Source organism: Erythranthe guttata, chromosome 14, assembly GCF_056151865.1.
Source record: "Erythranthe guttata isolate IM_541 chromosome 14, IM_541, whole genome shotgun sequence".
Lineage (NCBI taxonomy): Eukaryota > Viridiplantae > Streptophyta > Magnoliopsida > Lamiales > Phrymaceae > Erythranthe > Erythranthe guttata.
This window is the reverse complement of record NC_142546.1, coordinates 24134044-24151207: the sequence shown is the minus strand read 5'-3', so window position 1 is coordinate 24151207 and position 17164 is coordinate 24134044. Positions and strand designations below refer to the sequence as shown.

At 34.2% G+C, this 17164-nt stretch overlaps 4 protein-coding genes across 7 annotated transcripts; 1 reads left to right on the top strand and 3 right to left on the bottom strand.

Moving 5' to 3' along the window:
- Positions 1-196: 196 nt before the first annotated feature.
- On the bottom strand, positions 197-4459 carry LOC148765490 (O-fucosyltransferase family protein). Of its 2 annotated transcripts, none has more exons than XM_088813395.1 (12): positions 3881-4459; positions 3452-3550; positions 3112-3211; positions 2927-2994; positions 2446-2534; positions 2150-2330; positions 1935-2063; positions 1700-1833; positions 1393-1606; positions 1104-1288; positions 935-1030; positions 197-821 (listed from the first exon to the last, which is right to left on the bottom strand). In XM_088813395.1, exons 1-12 carry the CDS (start codon positions 4034-4036, stop codon positions 668-670), a joined length of 1605 nt encoding a protein of 534 aa, XP_088669521.1. In that variant the 5' UTR covers positions 4037-4459; the 3' UTR covers positions 197-667. The 2 variants fall into 2 exon arrangements, with proteins under 2 accessions (XP_088669521.1, XP_088669522.1); XM_088813396.1 differs by having other exon boundaries at positions 3452-3544; positions 3881-4444.
- Positions 4460-5929: 1470 nt separating this feature from the next.
- Positions 5930-10830, bottom strand: LOC105963015 (uncharacterized). 3 transcript variants are annotated; one of them, XM_088812854.1, is made up of 17 exons: positions 10535-10830; positions 10310-10354; positions 9971-10064; positions 9531-9709; positions 9304-9354; positions 9152-9208; positions 8344-8464; positions 7992-8058; positions 7844-7885; positions 7472-7577; positions 7262-7372; positions 7005-7076; positions 6811-6912; positions 6664-6710; positions 6520-6547; positions 6349-6419; positions 5930-6180 (listed from the first exon to the last, which is right to left on the bottom strand). In XM_088812854.1, the coding sequence occupies exons 2-17, from the start codon at positions 10325-10327 to the stop codon at positions 6156-6158; spliced, it is 1191 nt and encodes a 396-aa protein (XP_088668980.1). In that variant the 5' UTR covers positions 10328-10354; positions 10535-10830; the 3' UTR covers positions 5930-6155. The 3 variants fall into 3 exon arrangements, 2 of the variants coding, with proteins under 2 accessions (XP_088668980.1, XP_088668979.1); XM_088812853.1 differs by having other exon boundaries at positions 6091-6419; XR_016029483.1 differs by lacking the exon at positions 5930-6180 and having other exon boundaries at positions 6344-6419; positions 7016-7076; positions 10535-10711.
- Positions 10831-12085: 1255 nt separating this feature from the next.
- LOC105958775 (uncharacterized) lies at positions 12086-12962 on the top strand. Its single transcript, XM_012982779.2, has one exon. The coding sequence runs from the start codon at positions 12411-12413 to the stop codon at positions 12807-12809; it is 399 nt and encodes a 132-aa protein (XP_012838233.2). The 5' UTR covers positions 12086-12410; the 3' UTR covers positions 12810-12962.
- Positions 12963-14764: 1802 nt separating this feature from the next.
- LOC105959346 (blue copper protein) lies at positions 14765-16227 on the bottom strand. Its single transcript, XM_012983432.2, has 2 exons — positions 15658-16227; positions 14765-15367 (listed from the first exon to the last, which is right to left on the bottom strand). The coding sequence occupies exons 1-2, from the start codon at positions 15833-15835 to the stop codon at positions 14949-14951; spliced, it is 597 nt and encodes a 198-aa protein (XP_012838886.2). The 5' UTR covers positions 15836-16227; the 3' UTR covers positions 14765-14948.
- Between the last annotated feature and the right edge of the window lie 937 nt (positions 16228-17164).

The following is a 17164-nucleotide window of genomic DNA, read 5'->3' as shown; positions in this document are numbered from 1 at the left end:
GAATTCATTTTAATTTTTTTTATTAAAATGTAATTAATTAATTAATTAATTAATTAATCATAAACATATATATCTATCTATATTTTATTTAATAGTAATTACAAATTTACAATATAACATTTTAATTGATGAGATGTAACGTGCGTCAGATAATATGAAGAAAATGAGAATGAAAAGTGACGAGGTGCGAAAAATATTAAATTATTAAATTTTAATAAGAAAAAAGACCTAATAAATGAATGAAAATACTGCCCTCTTCATCATATATCTCAGAAGGGCATACATATATATATACACACACATTATCAGCAGGTGCACAAGAATGAATAACTACCTACATTGCAGTCTATTTCTGCTCTATGAACTCACTCAAAAGAAATCAAAAAAATTCGAAATTTTATCTCTGCCTACTACAAAAATTCATGTATTTCCGCATACGAAAAAGCCCTTTTCTGAATCCCTCGTTTCTTGCCAATTCGTCGAATCTCCAGCTAGGCGTTTGTTTTTCCACTGAAATTTATATCCACAGTATATGATGTCATCACCTTCTGAGGTTTTCACCATTAAAAGAGCAAAAAACCTGCACAATGTGAGCCATCCACCACTTCCCGAGCATGCCGTGTTATTTTTTAAGAAAAAAAAAATAGAAAATTTTAATGCCCTAAGTCTACTTTATTACAAAGGAAGTGCTCGAACGTGTTGATTCATTCTGACACAAACAATCTGGTAAAGGGTTCACATAAAATGCCTCTTCCGAACGAAACCTATCGGTTCCCTTTGTTCCTGTCACCGGTCCTTTCCTCTTCCTCGGTGATCCTTGCCTGAAAAATCAAGTACCAATCTTTTTTATACAATATTACGAAGCACGAAATTTTAACTTTTGGTTTTTGCCCTTATACGAATTAATAAACAACTTCCATGGTGGCATGCATACCTTCTTCTGTGAATATCAATGACCTTATTCGACAGATTCTTGCCCTCTTTCATTGTCCCACCCTCAATTTTATCGAACAACCGAACAAGCGCTTTTCTAATAAGCACGAAAAATCAAAATAATTAGCAATTATCAATACATAATCATGAAGAAAAAAAATATATCTCACCTGTCAGGGGAAATGGTTTTCCTGTGTCCCAAAAAACGACGATGGCCCTCAACAGCTCTTGCCATATTTCCCGAATATGTCGGAATGAAAATATCACTCTCAACTGATACAATGTAATCAAGTGCAGCCATTTGTGATGCATGATTGATGAAAGGAGCGAGTTCCTCAGTCGATGCCAACTTTTCCTGCAAAATCATTTATTTATTTATTTATTTATTTATTGTTATTTCGAATAAATCAGAAGATTACGTAAATTCACGAGAGAGAATATAATAATCAGTAATCATACCTTGTTCATTAATATCGGAAATCGACCCCTCAAATCAGACATACGAGATTCACCACCATATATATCTCCAGCAGCTATATATATCGGGGTACTCGATGGAAAACCGAGAGCATGAAGGAACATTCCAACTTCCTTTGGTGTTAGTGGACAGTACCCTTTGGCTCTCTGTTCTAACGGGTCAATATCTTTTACTTTCCACCATGTTGTATTGTCTCTAAAAATTTCGAAAAATTAAAATAATTAGATTACATCATGTGTCACATAGAAGTAAGGTATCATCATACAAAAAGAATCGAGATATTTTTACCTGATTGTCTTAAGTTCCTCGGCTTCTTCTGGGAATAAATCGTGTGTGCAGCCACTGAAGGCGAGCATGTCCTTCTCAAACCGTAAATGCAAAGCGATGTAATGACCGTATGATCTCATTCGATCTACCAACAACTACAGAGGGAAGAAGAATTCAACGTTGAAAAAATGCGAACAATTTAACTGAATAAGTTGATAACCAAGATTATGACTTCAGATAAAATTTGAGTGAGTACTTTTCCCATTTTTTCAATTTCAGGAGCAAACCGAAGGGCTTCGTAGCAAGCACGGCATCGCAGCTTCTGAACGTCGGGTGGAAGGTTATTGTTTGCTAATCGAGAATCAGATTTCGCTGCTCGAATAACCTAGAAAAATGAGTGCGTATAAATTTTAAATAAGTTCAAATATTCTAGACACGAAGTGAATAGAATTTCAGCGTTTCTACAAGTACCTGATATTCTTCCCACATCTTAGCGATCTCCTGCTCGTAATAGTCTACTCCGGACCAACTTCTGAAATGCTTAACTGCCCTAGTGGCACTTGCTAATTCTTTGGGGAGCTTTTTTATGATTTTTACATCGTCAATCAAAGAGTTGATAAAATGGTATTCATCAAACACGTCGGAAAAGTTGCTGCAATTTCAAGAGTAAGAGATTAAATTAAAAAAAAAAAAAAAAAAAAAAAAAAAAAGAAATTTACTTCATCCAGATAGACATTTGATATACAAGTACAGCGTTAACAGCGTACCTTGAATCTTGCCACAATGAGCGTTTATCTAGTTCAGGAATCACGAGAGTAGCATTTATTATACGTGCAACAGCAACCATGTCGCATATCTGCGACCAAGAGCCAAATATGTGGGCATGCTGGTATAAAAAACTGCTCAGAGATTTCAACACTGTATACTCCGTACTCAGAAAAGACTGAATTTGACCTAATGAAGGATCTTCTTTGACTTCGTAATATGACGCTAACTATTTCGAAGAGGTAGGCTGTTTCAAACTAAAGACTCAAACTAATGCTAATTTATTTTCTTGTTTACGGTACATGTGAATAGTTAATAAAGCAATTCCAGCACTCCCTTGTTCTTACAGTTCGTCATAACTCAACATTATTTTTGAAATTTCACAAGAGAGAACCGACAAACTGTTTACATGATAATTTGTTGGTAATCCAAGAATATCTACACCAATATGTATATATAAAGACGGAGAGGAGAAAGACAAACCCCTGCTCTCATCTGATTAAGGCCCCCATTTGCATGTACAAGCAGGTACCCTCGAGATTCTGGAAGAGCTGAAAAAAAGAGATGACACTAAACACTATAAGCAACAAACGGAATAATACATGGAAGAGTGGAGTAATATAAAATAGTAACTGTAGAAAATAAGAAATCGATAAGCAGGTCATTACTTCTGTAGGATAAACTCGGTTCGGTGCAAGGTACATAGTCTCTATTAGGTGGCGGCTTCCACAGCTTGTCCGAATCCAATCTCCCACTTGCACCATCCAACTGTCAAATCTAAAGGAGTGAAAACATGAAAAGTGCATGACTACTTTTTTATGAATAAGTGCGCACCTACACTCAAACACATACTAAAGGCACACACACTCACATGTAAAATGAGCACAACGAAACGACAACGTCTCTCTCTCTCTTCTTTTCTTTTTTTTTTCTTTTATGTTTTCGGAATTATAACTCTTATGAGGAATAAGTACATTTGTGAAATATATTCGAGAGAAGTCAAAAAACCTTATGAGCAGTGAAAGGAGATTTCAACGAATGGGGCGGAGCAAACTCTTGCAGCCAGTTTCCCTCTCTGCTCAATTTTTGATACCCAATTTCCTGTTGCTACAAAAATCGAATCGAATCGAATCACATCTTCACAATTCAAGATTTAGATTGACATAACAAAAAAACATTTCAACAAAAATTTACTAAAGAACAAAAATCTACCATCAAAAACTAATGAATTAGCTTTTTCTTAGTCGGCTACATATTCAACTTAAATTAAAACCCATGAATGCACCTAGGAATAAGAATAATTACCAAAAAACCAAAAATGGGGAAACAGATTACAGATTACAGAACAGAGAGATCAAAATCAGTCTTTAAGAAGTTACCAAAGTTCGTTCAAAAATACAACCAAATAAGATAAAAAAAATAGAAGCGAAAGCAGACCGTAGGGAGCTTATAAGAAGAATCAGCGGGCAACTTGGTAACTTCTTCGACGTGTACGGAAATGAGTGCAATCAGACCTATAACCCCGATGGCGCACATTAGCATCCGCCGCAGAATCAGAAACGTCCGCCACCTCCGCTTTACCACCACCGCCATTCACTTCTCTCTCTAACAAATAAAGTATCAAACAAAAAACCACTGAACCAAAAACCCCTCTCTCTCTCTAAAATTACCTCGATTGATTTATACACACACACACACACACAGAAATACAAAACGCGCTCGTGTTACTGCATATGATTATGCCTCTGTTGCTGTATGAAAATTGGAAGGCATTTATGATGATTGGTGAAGAAGATAGTGGGAATCGTGGGAGAGATGAGGGAGAGCAGTAATGCCCTAATTACTATATTATTATTATTTATTTATTTATTAGGGAGAAAAAAATATTAAATATATATAGAAATAGAAAATTGTATTTAATTCAAATGGGGGAGGAAGAGTATACAGTACTGTTGTACTGTGCAGCGAAGGAGGTGGTGGTGATGGTCAGAGCTCAGAATTGAAGATTTTGTTCAGATTATTATATTATATATATATAGAGTTCCAGAAATAGATTCCTGGGACACAAAACGCATATTTAATTTTATTTTTTTATTTCTGTTTTATTATTAAACATGGAAATGTAAAATAGTTACTTATTCCCTCACCTTTTAATTGGGTAGGATTATTTTATTTCTTAATGAAGAATTTTGAAATTTGTTATAGTATATAGTGAAGATCTTTAAATGTTTGGTATAAAATACTCGGATTTTATTTCAATAATTAAAAATTTATTGCAGAATTGAACGAATTAATAATTTTCAAATTTTGAATCCAAATATTCTAAAGTCAATGATAAAATTATTAATTTTGGAGTAAATAGCACTCAACTCCCTGTTGTTTGAGTTTTATGCACATAATCCCTGTAGTTTGAACTTTGTGCACACAACCCCTTATACTTTCCATATAACCCCCAACGGTTAGGGGTGGGCATTCGGGTCGGGTCGGGTTATTCGGGTTATTCGGGTCGGGTTATTCGGGTTTTTTGCAAAAAAAACATTACCCGAACCCGACCCGAGATAACCGGGTACCCGGCAACCGGGTACCCGGTTATTTCGGGTCGGGTTCGGGTCGGGTTCGGGTTTTGCTATTTTCCTCTTTTTTTTTTTTTTTTTTTTTTATTATTATTAATTTTTTTTCCTAATAATTATTTATTACTTCCAATTCGAAATGTGACATCAAACTTCATAAAATATCAAAAATATATTAGATGTTTCTTTACTTGGATTACAAATACGGGAAGTAAAACATATTGTTATATACACAGATTCATAAAAACAGAAGAATTACTAAATTTATTACACAAAAACAATTAATCACAAAAAAAATAAAAATAATATCAAAAAAACAGTAACTAAATTTACATAAAATATACATATATAATCAGACATATATATATATATATATAAATTTATATATATAAATATATATATATATACAACATATACATATCTATATACATAGTCTGTATTACAGTTACAGACATACATATATTATATATATATACATACAAACATATACATACAGACATATACATATATATACATACAAACATATACATATCTATATACATAGTCTGTTTACAGACATATACATATATAAAAAAATTCTTTTTTTTTTTTTTTTTTTTTTTTTTTAACCGGGTACCCGGTCGGGTACCCGGGTAGAATTTCTAATACCCGGACCCGACCCGGTTTGGGAGCACCGGGTACCCGAACCCGGGAAAAACCCGGTTACGTCAAAAATTACCCGATCCGGTCGGGTAATACCCGACCGGGTCGGGTTATACCCGAATAACCCGACCCGAATGCCCACCCCTACCAACGGTATTTCACTTAGTAAATAATAATGTTCATTACGAAAAAGGAAATTTTTAAAAGTACAAGAGGTTATATGTCCATATTAAAATACACGGGGGTCATATGCTATATTGAAAGTACAATGAGGTTATGTAGACAAAGTTTAAATTGTATGTTACTATATTTAAATTCACATCTTCATTTTCTTTCCCCTCTATAAATCCTAAAAATATAAAATCCTAAACCCTAGAGAAAAGCAACATATTGACTACAAAATATATGTTGCTGCTGCTGTATATAAATCACCTCTTAATTTCCTAAGCTTTTTTAGTATATAATAAATATATCAATACTCACAAATTAAAGGATATAATTTAAGATGAAGGGGGTGGAGTACAAGTCATGGAGTGCCGTCAAGGTCAGCGTCAGACCGTTCCGGTGCCGTTTCCCGGCTAAGTCTCGGCCGTAACGGTGGTCCGCCGCGTCAAAGGGGAGAGAACGGTTTTATTAGGGATTCCGGAACGGCGGGCACCGTTCCCGTTCCGTTCCGGCGAACCCTGAATACAACACGACGATATATCGATACCGGCGACCTCCATAGCATTGCACACCCATTGAGGAACATCGCCTTTCGGAAACTGTACGGTCAGCACCAGAATTTAGAAAATTTGCAATAAATCTCCTAGTAAGATATATAACACACAGTATTTTCATAAGATAAAATTCAAGGAGAAGTACCATTTTTTGCAGAAACGTGCAGACGAACCTGGGGGGAAAGAAAAAAAAGTCGTGACACGGCAAATCTAGTAGATTTAGTAAATAGAAACGAATGCGAGAAAACAAAAATGAATGCAAAGCAACGTAATTACTCAAAAAACATACTCTGGAAATCGGCCGTCAACAATAGAGGAGTGTAAATCCCTGCTAAGCTGCAAATAACGATATAAACACGTTAATCTGATGCTGGAAAAAAAATTAATAAGAGGAATTTTTTTTCCGAGTTCTCAATAGAAAATTACGTAAACAGACCTTCATCATGTAATATAAATTGTGATAAGATATAAGTATGGATCCCATTGCCTCTTTAGTGGCAAGGCAGTGAATGTATGCTCGTGAATACTTTTTACATACCTGTAAATACGTTCTCCAGGGTAAGAAAATTTAGAGATAAAAAAAGAATTTCACTTGTAAATAATAATTAAGAAGAAACAAGTGGTTCGTACAGTGCATTCACATGTAGGATCGATCGGGCGAGTATCATTAGCCATAGCCTGGTGTTTAAGTTTTAAAACTCCCTACATAAGAATATAATCATTTAGCATAATCGTACGAGCAACCATACATATCGACTGTGTGTGTGTATATATGTATGTATATGTGTATATATATATATATATATATATATATATATATATATATATATATATATATATATATATATATATATATATATATATATAAAGCATTAGAAAATTGATACCTCGGGTATAAGAGCCGTCCCAAAACGAGCAGTGCGTGTAGGATAGACACAATCATACATGTCAGCACCTAATGCACTGCAAACTACAATATCTAGTGGATAGCCAACACCCTGTGTAAATATATATATATAAAGCATTAAGAAAATTGAAACCAATATATAGGGACATAGTGAAGGTACGATAAAATAACATGAAAATAGAGTGCGCACCATAACATATCGTGGTTTGTCCTCAGGTAATGCAGCTGTGCACTGGGCAACAACGCGCCAAAATGAATCTTTATCTTCACCTCCAGCAAGACCACCAATAGCATAGCTGCTCACAAGGATAAACTAAGTTGTTTCAGCTAATTCAGAATAACATACATTTGGTATACTATTTCACATAAATAAATAAATAAATAATTGTTTATTATTGTTGATTCGTTGTCTCTTTTCGTATTGGGTTATCTTGCTTCGTGAAGAGACATAAAATAAGTGTTGATTAGGTCCAGACAAAATCATTTAAATCAACTTGCATGAATGTTTTAGAAGGCTGTTGCATGCTAAATCATAACTGTGAGGAAGAGTATATCGACGTACCCAGGCAAATTTCTGTCCACTAAACCTTTGACGCATATATCCCTGTCAGCAATTAATTGCACAGAGAATCAAGAAAATTAGACATCTAAAAGTAAACATATGTCTATGCAGATTACATAAAATAATTGAGGGCCACGTTTAAACTGACCTTAATACTGGATCCAAGCCACCTTGTACAATTCCGAATAAATTCTGCTCGTGAGGTCTCTTGTGTGCTGATGCAGACATTGGCATTGCAATAAGTGGTACTGATAAAATACTTAAATGGAAAAAGCAGTATTTCAAACTGATATAAGTCGATTTCCCCAGTTTCCTTTCATTATGGAGTACAAGTAGAAAACGAACACGGAATAATGCAAGTTATGATATAACCAATTGACAGTTAGCAATACTGGCTCAACAATTAATTTTCCGTACTCATTCAACCTTCATGTATATAGACACGATTGCAAATACAAGTAAACAGTATGCATACGCATGTTACCATACAATTTCCTTACCTGCTATGCACCTATCTATCCAACGAAGAGTACGATACATAGCCTCTTCAATCCGTGGGCCTGTGATTGTGGTTTTAACAACATCATCGAGGGCCATAATAATATCAGCTCCTATTCGATTCTGCGACAGTCGAAGGAAATTGAATGAGCAAACAAGATACCATAGAAGCAACTGAAATAATGAAAACTACATATGGATAAGTGTAACTGTTTTTATTTAAGAAAAATAGTAAAAGGCAACAATTTGTCTACAAAATTGAGCCATTACACAAACTGAGCAAATAAAGCCAAAAACAATTACACAGGAGGATCAAAAAAAAGCATTGTATGTGTTGCAGACACGAGATAAATCTTTCCTAAGATTCGTTAACGAGACCTGTAAGGCGCAAGCAGACCATGGGGTAAGGAGCACATTGTTGATCAAGTCAAGAATTCATATAGGGCACCATTTGTTGTCCTGCATCAGCGATCACAGTGCTTACAGTCTGGACGAGACGAATGCTTTTAATGGGCTACAATTCAATTCCATAGACATAATATTTACACACAGACATAAATATATATCCTAACACACCCACATATATAAGCATATTTGACAACTGATATTTATTGGTGGTTTTATAGACATCAGTTTGTTTACAAATAGAGAGATTGTATTTTTAGGATTCGGAATACATCTAGTGAATAAATAACATCAATTGCCTCATTTACTAGCCAAATACGGTGGGACTTCCAGTGCAGGCATGGCCGTGTTCACATGCTAGTAGTAATTGAAAGTTAGGTAAGAAAACTGGTGAAAGAATTTTACTTGTATTTGTATCGACTCTTCTGGAGTAAGTAGCATTGGTTTCCCATCAACTGGAGACTGCAAAAGCAAACATAAACATATTGTGTGAGAGAGGCACTAAGCAGAGTTAGAATCATGGACTATAAACATAACAGAAAAAGCTTAAAGCGCACCTGAAACGTTACACCCTCCTCGGTGATGTCGGCCAGATGCAATAACGAGACCTACCAACACAATTAAGTTATTTTCAAGGCATGTATCTCTGTTGAGCAATCACAAATAGCAAAACGAAGAAATAAAACTTAAATGATAAAACTTAATTGCATACAATAGAGAAAAGGTTTCCGAAAATCATTGGAATATATGACGAAAGGGAAACACAAAAAACGGAAAAGGCTACCATTTGAAAGCCACCAGAGTCGGTCAGCAATGCCCTAGGCCAATTCATGAATTTGTGGAGGCCCCCCATATCATGAATGAGCTCAGAGGTGGGCCGTAGAGCCAAGTGATACGTGTTTCCGAGAATTATATGGCATCCAATTTCCTCGAGCTGGCTAGTCGTTAAACCTTTTATCGTGCCTGTAATCAAGAAATACTAAAATCATTACAAATGAGACGATCAAGATGCTGCATCCGCATTCAGCAGGATTATTAATATAAAATAGATCGAGTGACAACATCAAGTACCATAACATCAAATCATACTCCAAACCAGGGAGATAAGAACAAAGTGTAAATAATCATAACTTTCCTTTACATCATGCGATCGAAGCATAATCCACTAGTAACCAACCATTGGTGTATCTAACCATAAGCAACACTAAAGACGGATAACCATACCTTGTGTACCGACAGGCATAAATAAAGGCGTCTCGCACACAAAATGCGGAAGTGTGAGTTTAGCTGCTCGAGCACGGTTGAACCTTCCCAGAATCTAGTATAGGGAAAATAACACAGTTAAACCTCTATAAATTAATATTGTCGGGACTAGTAAAATTTTATTAATTTAGCGAAATATTAAATTATCGAACTAATAATTTAATACATTTTTTATCGAGTCGGGACAAGAAAAATTTATTATTTAAGTGAGGTTATTGATTTATTGAGTATTAATTAATCGAAATTCTACTGACGTAAACAGAAAGTGATTATAAGCTACCATTGGACAAGACACAGTACCTCAAAACGAAGAGCCATCTCTATTAATGTTGTGAGTTCCAGGAGCTGAATAGAGAAGGGAGGATGAAATTAATATATGTGATATTACAAAAAACAAGTTTTAGATATGAAGAATAACAACAATGCCATTGAGCATAGATATTCAGATTCGGAACATTTAGCAAAGGGGAATATCACATAATCAATTTATCTAGTATATACACCACAGAAGTACAGAGCAATTACCTCGGCGGCAATGTGATGGTCGCGCGCCGGAGAAGGTGGTGGCAGTGACCTTGCGTACGGCGGTGGCCGTGCGCGCGTTTGTCCGGCGGTGGCCGCGCGCGCGTGTTTGATAAGGCAGCTGAAATAAACAGGATTGATTGTGAAAAAGACGATGATGGCGCAGGCGCCAAACCGAGTTGAGTTGGGTAACCGGATTAGGGTTTTAGGGCAACATTAAATCTTGTACGGTCAACCATTAGTCAACTATCTAAATAAATTAATAATATAATAATTAAAAATTAATATCATGATGCAGCTATAGTTATACTAGTAGCGTCTTTATTGGGCTGCTATAATACATCTTTAATGAATGTCAATGTGGTATACTATATTGGGCTTATTCCATTGGGTCCAAAATACAAACATCCACAAATAAATAAGTTAATGGATCAATTGTATTAAAATACGGTCGTAGGCCCAATAAAGATGCTATTAGCATAACTATAAATAGTCGCTCAAGCTCACTTTTACATATGTTATTTACACTAATACATTTCTTTTACATACTCGTTTCCTTCAACAGATCAACCGACTTGAGTTTACATACGCTCATCTCGCAAGCAATTGAACTTATTCTTCCATAACTCTCTGCGTGGAAGCTCATATGCAATGATTGACGTTTTGCATGCCATATTAATTACTCTAAGCAAGTGATACAATATCGGGATGAATCTATAATATTCATTTACACATAAAATGACTATATTTTTATTCGAACATGTATAGATTGAAGGTAAAAGATCCACCCAACATGGTAACAAATAAATAAGTTAATGGATCAATTGCATTAAATTACGGTCGTAAGCCCAATAAAGATGCTGCTAGTATAACTATCAATAGTCGTTCAAGCTCACTTTTACATATGTTATTTGCACTACTACATTTCCTTTACATACTCGTTTCATTCAGCAGATCAACCGACTTGAGTTTACGTGCGTGGAAGCTCATTTGCAATGATTGACGTTTTGGATGCCACATTAATTACTCTAAGTAAGTGATACAATATCGGGATGAATCTAGAATATTCATTTACACTCAAAATTTGATTACATTTTTATTTGAACATGTATAGATTGAAGCTAAAAGATCCACACAACATATATTTTATCTGGTATAGCATAAATTTGTAAAATAATTATTTAATGCAAACACAATTTTTTTAAATGTCATTATAAATGCTGGTACATTAATATTTCACCTAAAATTGCATAAATGTCGTTGGAGTTATGAAATTGGGCACGAGTTCGTAACTTTTTTTATGTTGGGGGTGTCATTCGCAATTCATTAATTTGAAATAAATTTGTTCCTCAAGCCTCATAACGGTAAACTATAATTGTTTTTCCTTGTTAATTAATGCTGCAACGGTCCAACGAATCTTAATGTGTTGGAGAAATCTCAGCCGTTAGATTAGATACCCGACAACAGATGCGGCCCTGATCTGTTGCCACCGAAAAACACGCATCGATGCTCATAAACCCTAAATTTTGAGCTGTCAATCCAATGATTACCCATTTTGTTTTATTTCTAAAGAAAATAATTCAATTTTATTATTTTTAAAATTAAAATGTTAATTTTCAAATTAATATGCTTCGAACTTATAATTAAAAACTTAACCCAAAATTAGCCAAATACATATATCACTACAATATCGATTTTAAAAAATAAAAAATAAGAAAACTCATCAACTGTGTGTATATATACACACACGAGATTAGCCATTAGCTAAATTTCAGTAGCTTCCACTGTTTGCTTTCTCTCTCTCTCACTCTCTCTCTCTCTCTACACATTCTCCTTTCCATATTTCCACAAAGAAGAAAAACACTCGAAAAATTCAGCAATGGCGGCCAAGTATTCCGGAGCTATGCTGGTACTGATCTTCGCATTGGTGGCTGGATCTGTTGTATCTCAGGCTCCATCCGCCTCGCCAAAGGCTGCTCCCACAGCAGCACCAGTGGCGGCGCCGCCCACGCCGGTGGCAGCAGCACCAGTTCCAGCACCATCAGCCACCGTTACGCCGCCCGCATCAGCTCCGCCGTCCGATTCCCCCGCCTCTTCTCCCCCTGCTCCTCCCACTTCCCCTGCCGGAGCACCCGGTCCCGCTACTCCTCCGTCGTCCATCGCCACTCCCCCTGGTGCTTCTGCTCCACCACCAAGCGCAGCTGCCGGTTTGAACGGAATCGCCGCCGCCGCCGGATCTGCAGTAGTGGTGGTTTTATCTGCTGCTTTGTTGCTCTAGATCTCGAGTTAGGAAGATTGCTCTGTTAATTTTCTATGCCACTGTTCGCTTATTTATTTTCTAGGTTTTAATTTGATTATTTATTTTTTGGGTTTTTTATTTGATTTGTGATGTAATATGATTTGATTATTTACGGATTCTTTCATCTCTGAACTTGATCTCTCTGCTTTCTTACGTAGTATTTCGGATAATTAATCTCATATTAGTTTAAATTATTATATCAAATTATCAATACTCTCTGATTTATTGTGTTTTTTAAAATGAATTAACCGACATTCAATTAATTGTAATATTTCTTTTATATTAAACGTAATTAGTAAATAATAGAAAAGAAATATTAACAGCTTTAGCATATTCACCTTTTTTCAAATATTGTAAGATTTAAATTAATTTTACAAAGTAATTTATATGACTAAGTTTTTATCAATTCATAATAGGAGCTAGTAATATATTCGGTTCATATAATTAAATAACATAACTCAATAAACTAGAATTTAACATGCAAATCTTATGAATTTAGTAGATGATTACTAAAATGAAAATTAATAATTTTAATTATGCAAACTAGGTTATTATTATTATTAAATCTAAAACTCTACTAATCGATTAATTAATTAGCCAGTAAGACAATTAATCTAGTCGTTATAAGTTACAACCCAATAATGCCCAACTCTTACATAATTTTTTTTGTCTTTCTTAATAATATTTTAGACGATTGGGGGCAAATATAGTGAAAAGAATGCGAAATCTGTTTATAATTAAAATTAGAATTATTGAAATAATAATTTGAATAATAAAAGGAATATAAAGGGATGGAAGACAGCTGTAAAATGAGGGGTATCAAAAATCACGTGGGCTAACAGCTGTGGAACCATATCCTTTAACAATACCCATGTGCTCTCCTTTCAATTTGCTACACCTCCACCCTTCACAATAATGTTTGTTGCCTCCTATTTTACATTTTCTTTAAACTTATATATATTTTTATTTTTAGCAAGTTTATAAGCTGTTCAAAAGAGCTTATAAGTTGATAGTTAATTTTTTTTTGGAAGATCTTAAAATTTTCAAAAAATAAGATGTAGGAGAGAAAATTAATTTTATTTTTTTAAATATATTTAGACCACTTTTTTTATTTAAAATCTTATAATAATCAGTAAAAATAGTTTATAAGTTCATCATCCAAATACTTTAGAGATTCATTTAGAAAGTAAGACGTAACAACTTATCAACCATTAAAATAACTTATCAGACATACAGATTTATCAGTTGTTAAAAATAAGCCAAACAGGCCCTTGGTAATCAGGCCCCAAAACAAAATTTATTCATCATTATAGTAATTGTGCTAGTTTAGACAAGGCCCGAATTCTAAACTTGAACAATTCAACAGCATAGATGATTCTCAAAGGCCCAACACCTTTCGGGCCTAACATGGGCTTGGATCAGAGCCTTGTGTCTCTTTTAACCTTATAGTAACTAATTATAAATTTATAAAGACAATTTATTTATCTTATCTTATCTTATATATAAAAGAAAGAAACGCTGGACAACCGTAAGAAACTCTAATCGCATTTCTGTAATTATTTATTTCTAATATTTTTTCTGTGCTAATTTTCTACCTATATTTTCAATAAATCAAAATTGACACTGACCCTGAAGAATTCTTCTAGCTTCAATCTTTTAGTTTTTTATTAATATATCTCAAAAGTCAAATTTTAAGAGTTAAAGATTGTTTGGATTATAAATTTTACTACGTAAAAAAAAACTAATGTTATATAATATATGAATAGTACTATTTTCTTAAATTTAATATAAAAATTAATATTATATAAAATATGAATAGTACAATTTTCTTAAATTTTACTATATTAGTGTATTATATATTTTTTTATGTATTAAATTGATCATTTTTTATTACTATTAAAATGCTAGTTTATATATAAAGAGAAAAAGTAATGTAAAACATAAGACACAACATATTAATCGAAAATAATAAAGGAAATTACAAGGAGATTAATTAATTAATTACCGATAGGAAGAAATTAAAAGAGGAAAATAAGGAACACAAATCTCAGAAAATGGAAATAAAAAATAGCAGAGGAAATATAATGGAAGCACTGCCTCTATCCTGGCTACATAAATCTACACTACAAAATACTTCACCATCACGAAGAAAAAGCTCAGATACGCCGCCACAGCCGGAGATAACGCCGCCGCCGCCGAAGATGGCTCTATATGAGTGCCTTCAGCTGGAGTTGCGACGCCGGTTGGGGGTACCGGAGAAGTGGTGCCGGGGATGGTGGTGCTGGACGGCGGAGATGTGGTGGTGGTGCCGGATAGTGAACCGCCACCGGTGCTGCTCGCTGCTACGGTGACGGCTAGCTTCATTCCGCCGCCGCAATGGCCAGGAACACCGCAGATGAAGTAATGAGGGCCGGCGGCCTTGAGCGCGACGGTGGTGGCGCCGCTGCTGTCCGTGGCTATGGCGTTGCCGGTGGTGCACGACTTGTAGTCGTTTGCGCTCACTTCATCCACAGTGTGGCCCGGAGCGTAGTTGAACACTGCTCGAAATTACATTTTTACCCCCATACAAAATCAATATTTACATTCCGTACCATAATATTATTTTCTTATATTTGTGTTGAACTGGTCAAAATTGTGAAGTAATTTTTGGATTCCACCGATTTCAATCGTAGCAATGTTTTAATTCTGAATTTGGAACATTTCAATTTCCGTTTTTTTTTTGTTCCGAATATTTTGGGACATAATTGAAATATATATTAAACTTTTAATTTTAAAAAAATTAAATACTATATATTACTAATAATAAAGAGAGGAAAAGTAAAGTTACCGAGGGTGTCACCGACGGCAAATGTTTTGTCAGAAGTCCAGGTGGTGTAGTCAGCTCCAATTGACCAACCAGAAGCTTCGCCCACTGTGTAAGAAGCTGCTGGAACTCCTGGAATTTTGCAACAAATTATCACCAACACAACCATTAAGCAACCAATTCCGTCGCTAATTTTCGCCATCTTCCTTAATTACTTCTTAATTATTATAAGCCAATTATTTATAAGTGCCTTAATTCTCTCTCTCTCTTGGCTGGGTTGGGGAATAGAGAAATATGGTAGATGATGATGATATTGGAAATGCATGCAATATTTTCTTTTATAGTGCAAAAGGATGAGAGAGAGAATTAGGAGAGAGAAAAGGAGATGATGATGATATTGGAGTTGCTCACTAAATTATACCTATGATTGATTACTATTATAATTTTCTTTAATTATGAGAAAACTCGTTTTTTTTTTCAAATGTGTCGAGTAAATTTACACTTTTTTATTCCACCAACTGAATTATCTGTTGCGCCTATGTTTGATTTTTTTTATTTAATGCGAAATGTTTGATTATTATTGCATGGTTGTAAAGGGGTTGTAGCTAGAAAGAAAACGATTGTTTGTTTATTTTTATTGGCACCACACTTATTTTTCTTTTCCACTAATTAAATGGAAAATTATTTGAAGAATGTATTCACAAATCGACTAATGACCTACATCGAATATTTTTAAGAAAATATATATAATATTCCATGAAATACAAAATGTAAACTAAACTAAAAATAATGGAATAAAAATACTATATTGAAAAAATAATTTTATAGAATCATTGAGAATCACACAATGAAGTCATTTAAGTGTTATGATAAAAAGAATTACTTACTTAATTTATACTCAATACCTAAAACAACAATAGGAAAATGACAACTCAATTTCTTGGGGTGGTTGAAATATCCAAATACAAATACTTCGGATTTTCCTTTTGTTGTTCTTCCTAGAATTACCGAAAGGGATGTCTAATTTATTACATAGATAAAAAGATCTACTGCACAGTGCACACTATAAGAGTGTATTGTCATTTGTTATGGTGATTTTCCAATTGATTTGATTCAGAGTTATTTATCTATTACACCCGATAAGATTACTTCAGTTGGATTTTTATACAGTTTATCTATATACACTAATGTGAATGCATGCGTGTGTGTGTACGCTTGTAAATAATATTTTTTTTTATTACTTTATAAAAGAACAAAGGAGCTATGGCTTGATAAAACTTTAATATTTTTATTTTATTTTTATTCTTTTGAGAAACATACTTTAATATTTTTTAAAATTGGTAAAATTTATTTATTTTTCCCATGTTATCAAGCAGGTAGAGAAGTTGGGCTAACATGAAAGAGGTTGTGTAGTAGGTGAAAAAGGGGGTTTCTTTTTTCTTCCAAATAAATAATTGAGAATTCACAAACATCATAATTAGATAAAGAGAAAGCTATAAATTAAATAAACATATATATAATTGTTAGGGAT

What these genes read in the sequence shown, in the direction of transcription:
- LOC105963015 (XM_088812853.1), bottom strand. An exon ending in ATCCTACATGTGAATGCACT is followed by an intron (nt 6,913 to 7,004) that starts GTACGAACCACT and finishes ACGTATTTACAG; the next exon opens with GTATGTAAAAAGTATTCACG. An exon ending in GTTGACGGCCGATTTCCAGA is followed by an intron (nt 6,548 to 6,663) that starts GTATGTTTTTTG and finishes CTTTCCCCCCAG; the next exon opens with GTTCGTCTGCACGTTTCTGC.
- LOC105958775 (XM_012982779.2), top strand. Translation starts at nt 12,411, where the DNA reads ATGGCGGCCAAGTATTCCGGAGCTATGCTGGTACTGATCTTCGCATTG.
- LOC148765490 (XM_088813395.1), bottom strand. Translation starts at nt 4,036, where the DNA reads ATGGCGGTGGTGGTAAAGCGGAGGTGGCGGACGTTTCTGATTCTGCGG. An exon ending in CTCCTTTCACTGCTCATAAG is followed by an intron (nt 3,212 to 3,451) that starts GTTTTTTGACTT and finishes TAGATTTGACAG; the next exon opens with TTGGATGGTGCAAGTGGGAG. An exon ending in AAAACCATTTCCCCTGACAG is followed by an intron (nt 1,031 to 1,103) that starts GTGAGATATATT and finishes CGTGCTTATTAG; the next exon opens with AAAAGCGCTTGTTCGGTTGT.
- LOC105959346 (XM_012983432.2), bottom strand. Translation starts at nt 15,835, where the DNA reads ATGGCGAAAATTAGCGACGGAATTGGTTGCTTAATGGTTGTGTTGGTG. An exon ending in TGCCGTCGGTGACACCCTCG is followed by an intron (nt 15,368 to 15,657) that starts GTAACTTTACTT and finishes AATTTCGAGCAG; the next exon opens with TGTTCAACTACGCTCCGGGC.